The 9,568-nt window shown below is 58.2% G+C and overlaps 1 protein-coding gene across 1 annotated transcript; it reads left to right on the forward strand.

Annotated features, from left to right (window-relative positions):
• Window positions 1–1,192: 1,192 nt before the first annotated feature.
• On the forward strand, window positions 1,193–8,155 carry MFAP2 (microfibril associated protein 2; the record flags this gene model as incomplete). The annotated part of the gene is given in 12 exon segments (XM_084274488.1): window positions 1,193–1,249; window positions 1,777–1,863; window positions 1,979–2,026; window positions 5,088–5,120; window positions 5,122–5,173; window positions 6,033–6,122; window positions 6,580–6,606; window positions 6,708–6,794; window positions 7,011–7,052; window positions 7,302–7,389; window positions 7,516–7,589; window positions 7,872–8,155. Coding segments are annotated over 12 exon segments (789 nt in total). The 3' UTR covers window positions 7,976–8,155.
• Between the last annotated feature and the right edge of the window lie 1,413 nt (window positions 8,156–9,568).

Genomic DNA, 9,568 nt, shown 5'->3' on the forward strand with positions numbered 1-9,568 from the left:
GGTGTCCTCACCAAGACAGCAAAACCTCGCTCCTTCAATGGATGAAGAGCCGGTAGATGGAGATGCCGCATCCCAAACGGGGAAGACCCCATCCCAGTGAGGATGGGATGGGGGGATGTGTCTATATAATCCTGCCAGGGGGGTTATTTTTGGCTGCCTCTGAGCCCAGCTCTTGGATCCAAAGGCTGGTTCTTTGCTGCCTGCCTGGAAAGCTGAAACCCCCTCGGAACGCCGTCGGCGCCTCTCTGCCCTCCGGGAGCCGGGGATTAGATCAGGAAATGAGGCACAAGCAGAGGTAAGAGGTTTCCTGGAATCCCAGCCAAGGTTGGAGTTATTAAACCAGCCTTCCCAAGCCTGGAAAAAAAAAAAAAGAGGGAAAAAATGAAGTAAAATAAAATCCAAACCCTAAAACCAACCGGCACCACCCCTCCAAGCCCGGGTGGGAGGGGTGGGAGGGACCTGGTTGCACCTCAGAGTGTCCCCATCCCATCCATTGTGTGCCCCCACCTCCTCCAGCACTGGGGTGTTTTCCTTGGCTGGTTTCCACAGCCAAGGAGGGGGGGGAGTGGGTCACAAACCCTGTTTAATTATTAACAGGCAGCCCCTGCCCCCGGTTAGAGGGTGACAGAGCTGGGGATGAGGACGGTGCTGGGGTCTGGGAGAGGTGGGAGCAGCTCTGAGATGTGTTTGGGGGGCGTTTGGATGGGTTTATCCATCCTATGGGGTGGAAAACCAGGCTGGATGTGAAGGGAAACACCTTTCCAACCCTCCCTGCTCCTCCTCCTTGTGTGAAACTCTGTGTTCTCTGTGGGTTTGGGAGCAGCCAGACCTTCTCCCAGCTGTAGGGTCCCTCCTACCTCAGTGGTACCGTTTGTGGGTGAAATCCTGTCCCATCTCTGCCCTGTTGCTCATCCCCATCCTGGTGCACATGGATGGCCATCTCTGGAGTGGCTCTTCCTCCATCCCAACCCCCCTGAGCACCCTCCCTTTGCTCCATCACCGATTTCAAACGTGCCTTAAAATTTACAGGGTGTTTCGAAGCCCCCAGCACCGGGCTCAGGGTCGGTGACAGGGCTCAAGGATTTTGGGGGAGCATCCCCAGCATCCCCATCCTCCCCAGGATGCAGCCAGCATCCCACGTCCTCCGGAAAGCTGCCAGCAGGCCGGGGAAAAGAGGGCCCCACGGTCAGCAATGCCGGCTCTGCCGCCACGCAGGGGCTGCAGATCCGCTCCAGCATCCTCACCCTGGGTGGGGGTGGGAGGAAAAATGGGGTTTTTCGTTATTTTAGGGGTTTTTTTCCCCCTTCAACCTGAGGTAAAGCTTTAAATCCACTGTGGGGTGATGGCATCCTCACTGCTTGGGGTTGAGGAGTGGGGGGGAGTGGGGGGCTGGATGGATGGACACAGAGATGGAAGTAATGGCAAGCTTGGAGTCAGGAGGGGCAGAGCTGGGGGGGGGGTCCCCAAATTTTCCTGTTTATCCACGATCGTGGAGCGGTGACCTGATGCCAGCCCTTCAGCAGCACAAAACCCAACCTCAAACCACACCGGTGTGCTCAGCGCTGCCCAAAAACCCTCCTCCTTCCCCCCCCCCCCCCCTCTTAAACCTCATCCACCCAAAAGAAACCAAAATAAACCCTTCAAACCCCCCCAAACCCACCCCCCTTTCTCCCCGCTGCCCAGCGGGGTGCGCTCATTGATGTTATTACATGCATAGTTTTAATTGTTCTGGTCCTTCCCCCCAACCCCCCCACCCCCCCCCCCCCGCCCCCCCAGCAGGCAGCGGGTTGGGAGGAGGAGGAAGGGGCCGGCTCAGGTGTGGCATTAGGACCCAGCGGAGCCCCCATGGTGGAGGTAGGAGTTGTGGGGGTTGGTGTGTGGGGCTTTTTTTGGGTTTTTTGGGGGGGGTTTTTTTGTGTGTTTTTTTTCTCTTTTTTTTAAAAACTCTCCTTGTGGAGTTTTGGGAAGCGGAGAGAAGAGACCAAGGCGGTGGGCAAGGGCAGAGCCAGCACTGACACCCAGAGCGGTAAGGACACCACCCCCCCCCCCACCCTTCCATCCCCCTCCCCGCATCAAGACAGGGATGCTGGGGGCACCCCTATAGAGATGAACCCCATCTTTGCGGCTCTGCACAGTCACCTTAAAAACCTCCATCCCTCGGGGCAGGCGAGCTCTCTGAAAGCTCTTTTCAACCTTTTTAATTTCATTTAAAAAGGGGGAAAAAAAAAACCCACCTTATTTTTTTGGGTGCTGAAGGGTTGGGGTGTGGGGGGGACACACACATATGGGACCCCCCATCTCTGCAGCCTGACAGCTGCTATAGCAGATTTTTTAACCACTTCAGAAAGTTTTTAAACACCCTAAAGCCTGAAGGAAGCCGTCTCTATATATCCCCCCCCCCCATCCTGGAAAGAGACCGCGGGAAAGGGAATATTTTACTATTGTGATTTATTCCCCCCCCCCTTCTCTCCCCTCCTCACCCCCCTCCGAGGGGGGACGGGCCCCTAAGGAAAATGTAACGTGTGAAAACAGGGATGGGGAGAAGAACTTTGGGATTGGGATGGTTTAAAACCTTTGGTCAGGGGCCAAACACCCCCCCCCCCCAAAAAAAATTGACTCCTTTCATATTCCCTTTGTTCTCCCACACTGGCGGCTGGAGAGCTTGGGAAGGGGGGGGGGGAGAAAGGAAAAAGGGAGGAAAAAGAAGAAGCTGGGGGAGGGGGGAAAGGCTGGGGGAAGGTGGGGTTTAGGGAATGAAAGGGAGAGACTGTGGTGTTCTTTCTTCGGGGTTGATTGTTCCCAGATGTGCAGTTGCAAAAACATCTGGCGCGGTTGAAGTGGCCGGACCCCTGCGCGGAGGGGAGAGGGGTTGGGATGGGGAAGAGGAGGGGGGGGGGAATGTGGGGAAGGGGTGGTGAGGGGGGATGTGACACCCCGGGGTGTCTGGTTTTGGGGCTGGTTTGGTGGTAGGAAAAGCCCAGGGTGGGATTGAGGAGGATGAGGAGGGTGAAGGTGTCCTTGTGGTCTCCTCTTGGGATGGAGGGGAAGGTGTCGTGGTGACCCTCGGCGTGGGGCCTGGTTGGGGTGGGAGGTGGCAGCGGGTGTCTGGGGGTCCTCGTTGGGAGCAGACGGCGCTGCCATGGCTGGGGGTGGAAGACGTGACCCGTCTGTCCCCGTTCCCCAGCCAAACCCCACGAGCTCAGGCCAAGATCCTCCGAGTTTGGGGAAAATTCCGGGGGATTGAGACCTCGAGAGGAGCCTCGGGCCTTGCAGGGGGCCGTGGGCCCAACGGGCTGGGCCTCAGCCGCGGGTCGTGTCCGCGGGGCTGCCGGCGCGGTTGGGAGCACCGTGTCCCCAGAGATGGGTGTCTGGCTGGCCCCGGGCTGTGCTGGCGCCAGAGCCGGGTGATTTGGGGCCGTGGGATGTTGGCGTCGGCATCCCGTGGGATCCCAGCAGCTGGAGACATGGCAAAGGTCAGGATAGGGAGCCCCAAGCCCTCCCCATAGCGGCCCCGTCCTGGACAGGACCCAGCTGCTCCCCAAACCCAAGGCTGGATAAACCCTCCAGACCCCCTCTGAGCCTGGGGCCGTGTGTCCATCTCGCTCATCCCAGTGTGATCCCGTGTGTCCCAGGATAAAACAGGCTTGGCCTGGGTTCAACCCAGGCTCTGCGGTCAGCAGGGACCCCACATCCCGGGTGGGTGATGGGGAGGCGCCCGGCGCTTCCCTTGGGACCACCCAACTCAGAGCATCGCCTGAGCCAGGTTACTGGCTCCCAGCTCCTGGAGACACCCAACCCTTTGGTTTTCCCAAAACCAGGAGAAGGGTCTGGAAGTCCCTTGGCAGCATCTCCGGTACCCACGAGCGTGGGGCTGGAGGAGGACGTGGTGCCTGGGTGAAGCAGCCGTGGTTGTGGAGCCATAAGGGTGCTGGAGGATGCTGGGCTCTGGGGACAGTGGGGACATGGGGGGCTGGAAGATGCTGTGGTGACGCTGCAGTCAGTGACCTCACTTTCCCCCACAGCCTTAAACCCGGTGGGACCGCTGCTGTGAGGGGCTGGAGCCACGTTCCCATCTCCAGGTGCTACACCCAAAGGTGGGTTCCCAAAAGGGGGGGGGTGGGGGTGGGGTTGATGTACCCCCATCATACCAGCTTATCTCCACCCGTGCCTCAGTTTCCCCACTCCAGCAGTAGGGCCAGTGTGGCCAAGGAATGCTACCAGTAGGAAGGGCACTGGGAATGCTGATGTGCTTTATCCCCAACAGCCAAACACGTTTGGGTGGATTTCAAAGGAGATTTGGGGGGGGTGGGGGAAATTTTGGGGGGTTTCCCCACAATTTCCCCCCCCCTGGAGCCAGTTTGGGTGGAAGAGGGGATGGTGATGGGTCCCTGCCAGCCACGCCGGGGCAGGGGGCCCGGCTCACCGGCGGCACAGCGGCCTTGGCCCGTCTCCCCGCCGGGGAAAGCAGACGTTGGGCAGGAAAAATCCCGGCTTGGAAAGCGCCGAGGAGCCGCCAGCGCCCGGGGGCTGCCAAATCCAAAGGGATTGTTTCTTGAAAGCAGCTTTTCCCTCCCCAAATCTCCCAGCCCCTTTGGCTTTAAGGGATGCCCAGACAAACACAGCATCCCCCCCACCCCAGCAGTGGGGACACCCCACACACACACCCCCCAATAAGCTCCTTTCCCAAGGAGTGGGGTGGAAAAACCCAGGAGAGGAGCCCCAAAAGCTCCATCTCCCGGGGCTGTTATCCCTGGTCCAGATGTCTGTCCTTGTGGCAGTGATTCAGACAGCCCAGTATTTCTCACCCCCCATCCTCCCCCACAGATATTTCAGGGCAGTTCCCCAGGGAGCCCAGCCTGGCTTTATTTTTGGGGGGGGGGTCTTTATTTTTTTAGGGTTTGTTGATTTGATTTGATTTAATTGTTATTTTTGAGTGAGCATCGTGCTGGGGGGGGAAAGGGGGGATTGGCAGGAGCACAGAGAGGGGCTGCTGAAGAGGATGGGGAACCAAGGGGGTCCCTCTGCATGACACACTCACCCCACACCCCTCCCAAAATCCCCTCTGTGTCTCCCTCTGTCCCATCCAGACTCCGGCTGCATCCCAGCCCGCGCTGCTCCTCCCTCGCTGCCGTCAGGATGAGAGCGGTGGGGCTCTTCTTGCTGTGCCTCCCAGGTGAGTGGCACCTCCTCAGGGGTCCTCAAGGTGAGGTGACACCCCAGAAGCTGATCAAGCCCCCCCTTAGCAATGCTCAGATACCTGCACCCCTCTGGTGCAATCACCTCCTGGCCTGTTACACCCCAAAATTCACCCCAAAACCCCCACGGAGGCTCATAGAGAGTTTTCCCCACCCACCCTGCTTTGGGGATGTTGATGTGGCACCACAGCTTGGCACAAATTTGGCACCTCAGGGCTGGGACAACATCCAGCCAAATGATGTTTGTAACCCCCCAGGGGGGCTGGCAAAGGCAGGATGGAAACGGGGAGGGAGCGACATTCCCGGAGCCAGGAAAACTTTGGGCGAAACTCGCTCGGCACAAGGGAACAGCTGGAAAACATTAGGCAGGAGAGGCCAAGGGGGAAAAGGGGGGGGGTGAGGGGGGTGGCAGCAGAGGGTGGGGGGTAGAGGAGATTTGTCCTGTCCTAGGATGGGTCCTGGGGTCACTTTGTGTGTGGATGCTGCGTCCTGGGAGGATGCGGAGGGATGCAGCAGTGGATGGACCATTGGGCATCGCTGTGTGTCCTGGGGGTGCCTTGGGGTGGGGGGTGACTTGATGTCTTCCCCCCCCCCCCCCAAAATAATCCTGCCTGTGCATTCATGTGCTGGTGTTTGAATGGGAGGGGGGGGTCTGCAGCAGGATTAGCTGCCCTGGGAGTTGTGGGGGGTGGTAGGGGAGTCAGCGAGCTGAGCACCCCGAGGATGAGGGTGGGCTGGTATTTTGGGGGGATGGAGAGGCAGAGGAGGGAACCCCAAATCCCTGGGCTGGGGGTGGCTCTGCCCCTCCTGGTGATACTTGTCCCCCCTCCTCCTCAGCAGTGCTCCTGGTCCAGGGACAGTACAGCAGGTTTGAGGGCATCACCTACCCGGAGCCGGTGCAATACTCCCAGTATGACCAGCAATCAGGTTAGTGCACCCTGACTGGGGGGGAGGCGGGGGGCTTCACCCATCTCCCCCCCCTTTCTTTGACCAAACACACATCAGTCTGACATCACCTCTTCCTGCCTCAGTGCTCTTTGCTCCAGCCCCTTTCTCCTGCCCCCAACCTCCTCCTGACACCTTGTCCCACCCCCTGGCCCCCCATACATGGGTCTCTCCCCTCTTCACTCTCCTAATTATTCCTTAAACCTTTATTAAGCTTATTTTAAAAGACCCCCCCCCAAAAAGACCCCAAAGCCCCATCAAACCCTGGGGGGATGTTGCCCAGGTTCATTCCAGGGGTGTTGGGAGTGGGGGGACACACAGAGGGTGTTTTCCCCTTGCTCAGCCTGGCTGCAGCACTTTGGGGTGCTCATTGCAAAGTCCCAGTCCCCATGGGGTGTTTCCCCCCCCATCCTCAGCTCTGTTCTCTTTTATCCCCCAGAAATCCAGGATTACTACGACTATCATGGTAAGTGGTTCCCCTGGGGGCTGCCAGGCTGGGGGGGCTGGTTTGGAGGGGTTGGGGGGGCAGGTTTTTGGGGTGTGCCTGCACTGTGTCTCTCCTGGCAGATGTCACCCCTCGTGCTCCTGAGGAGCAGTTTCGGTTCCAGTCCCAGCAGCAATCCCAGCAGGAAATTGTGCCAGCCCCAACCCCAGGTGGGTGACAGTCCCCCCCAACCCCCTCCCCAGGGCTCCATCCCTCCCCTGCCCCCTCAGCAGGGTTGTATCCCCCCCCCCCCTCACCCAGAGCACCTTAGGGTGCCAGCTTAAGGATGCTCCAGCCCTAAACCCCAGGGAAAGGGCAGCAGGATGCTGCTGCTTCATCCCTATAATATTTCTCCCCCCACACCCTTTCCCCCACCACCCCCACAGCTGCTTCTCCTGAGACCGAGCCCACGGAGCCAGGACCCCTTGGTGAGTGCTCATGTCCCCCCCCAAACCCCAGGGTGGGGGGGGAGGGGGGGGGGGGGGGCAGTTTTCCACCCGGTTGGGATGCAGATGTCCTGCTGCTCTCATGCCTGGGGGGGGGGGAATGTTAATGTTGGGGGAGGATGCAGAGGGGGGGATGCCAAGCCCATCCTTGGGGTGTCAGGCCTCTCCTCATGAATTTCCCAGACACACACCCCCCCAAAAACCACCCCCACCCCCCCTTCCCCCTTGCAGACTGCCGGGAGGAGCAGTACCCCTGCACCAGGCTCTACTCTGTGCACAAGCCCTGCAAGCAGTGCCTGAACGAGATCTGCTTCTACAGGTGAGCTGGGGAGGGGCTGGGGGGTCCCTGGCATCCTTCCCCCCCCCCCACATCTCTCCCTAATATTTTGGGGAGCCCCTCTACTGTGGAACTGACACCCCCCCCCCCCCCCCCATCCTCATCCAGCCTCCGCCGGGTGTATGTCATCAACAAGGAGATCTGTGTCCGCACCGTGTGCGCCCACGAAGAGCTGCTGCGAGGTAAGGGGGGGGTTAAGGAGGCACCCCCTCAAATTGGGGAGGGGTCCTCCATCCAGGTCACCCTATTTTCCATGGTAGGGAGGAGGAGGAGGAGGAAGGCAATCCCAACGTTGCTCCAAGCAGCCCACTTTGGGAAGGGGGGAGGTGGGGAATTGAGCCACCCCTTTGCCGCAGCATCACTCCATCCCTATTTTAAGGGGGCAGAGAAGTGTGTGTGGGGGGGTAAATTCCTCCCTGCTCACCCCCCCTCCTCCCCAAAATCCCTGTCTCTCTCCCCCACAGCCGATCTCTGCCGTGACAAGTTCTCCAAGTGTGGGGTGATGGCCACCAGCGGGCTCTGCCAAACCGTCGTCGCATCCTGCGCCCGCAGCTGCGGCGGATGCTGAGCTCCAGGGGTACCCCCCCTCCACTCCAACACCTCCCCACTCCAACAACCCCCCTCCCCACCCCAAATTCACCACCCACATCCCACCCCCTTCCCATTCCCCTCCCTCTCCAGAGCCTCACCGTGGTGCTAAAGGAACCGTGCATGAAAGAGCATAAAAGGCAAACCAAAAAAAGTCCAATTTTGGGGGTTTTTGTGCACATAATAATTAAAAAGGGGGGGGGAGGGGGGTGGGGGGGTATTTTTATGACTTTCCTTATTATATTGTAAAGGGGGGGGCGGTGAGAGCCCCCCCAGCACCCCCTTTTCTATGTAGAGTATCCAAAAGATAAAGCAGAAGGGTCGCTGCCACTCCCGCCTCGTCTGGTTTCTTGGAGGGGTGGGGGGGAGATGTGGGATTTGGGGGGGCGGGTATGTGTGATATGGGGGGGGGTATGTCTGATTTGGGGGGGGATATCTGATGAGGGGGGGTAATTTCTGATTGGGGGTATGATTGTGATTTGGGGGGTATGTCTGATATGGGGGGTAGTTTCTGATTTGGGGGGGTATGTGTGATTTGGGGGGCATCGGATTTGGGGGTTTGATATGGGGGTACCTGTGATTTGGGGGTTATATCTGATTTGGGGGGGTAATTTCTGATATGGGGTATGGCTGGTTTGGGGAGGTTATGTCTGATTTGGGGGAGTAGTTTCTGATTTGGGGGGGTATGTGGGATTTGGGTGGGTTCTGATTTGGGGGGTTGTCTGATATGGGGGTAATGTCTGATTTGGGGGGGTTATTCCTGATTTGGGGGGGTAATTTCTGATATGGGTGTGTGTGTGATTTTGGGGTGGATATCTGATTTGGGGGTTATGTCTGATATGGAGGGGGAATTTTTGATTGGGGGGGTTGTCTGATATGGGGGTATATGTGATTTGGGGGGGTAATGTGTGATTTGAGGGGGGTCTGATTTGGGGGGGGTTGTCTGATATGGGGGTAATGTGTGATTTGGGGGGTTATTTCTGATTTGGGGGGTAATTTCTGATATGGGGGTACATCTGATTTGGGGACTATGTCTGATATGGGGTGTAGTTTCTGATTTGGGGGGTATGTGTGATTTGGGGGGGTAGTTTCTGATTTGGGGATTTCTACACCACGTGCAGCCCCCCTACATCATGTGTAGCCCCCCTACACACCGTGCAAGAAAACAAACCCCTCACACACCAAGAATTGGGGTTTCTCCCAGTTTAATAGTGCCCAGGGTGATGGGGGGCAGAGAGGGGGGTCCCGCTCAAAGCCCTCCTCCCCCTTCAAACCAGCACTTCTCCACCAGGAACCCCCAAACTCCATAAATCAGGATATAAAACTCCAGCTATTGGCTAAAAACCCCCCAAACTCCCCAAAACAGAGTCGGGGGTGGTTAGAAAAAGGCTCAGGGAGGGGCAGGACTTGTGAGGGCTGGAGAGGTGAGGGGGAATAAATTGGGGTGGGCTAATAAAAAGAGGTGATTTCCATCCTTTTCTGTTAAAAATTGCAGTAGAAAAAAAGGGGGAACCCCCCCTGTGGGACCCCAACTTGTATAAAAACCCCACGAGCATCAGTGTCTGAGGGGTAA

Source organism: Gallinula chloropus (assembly GCF_964237585.1).
Source record: "Gallinula chloropus genome assembly, chromosome: 23".
Taxonomy (NCBI): Eukaryota; Metazoa; Chordata; class Aves; order Gruiformes; family Rallidae; genus Gallinula; species Gallinula chloropus.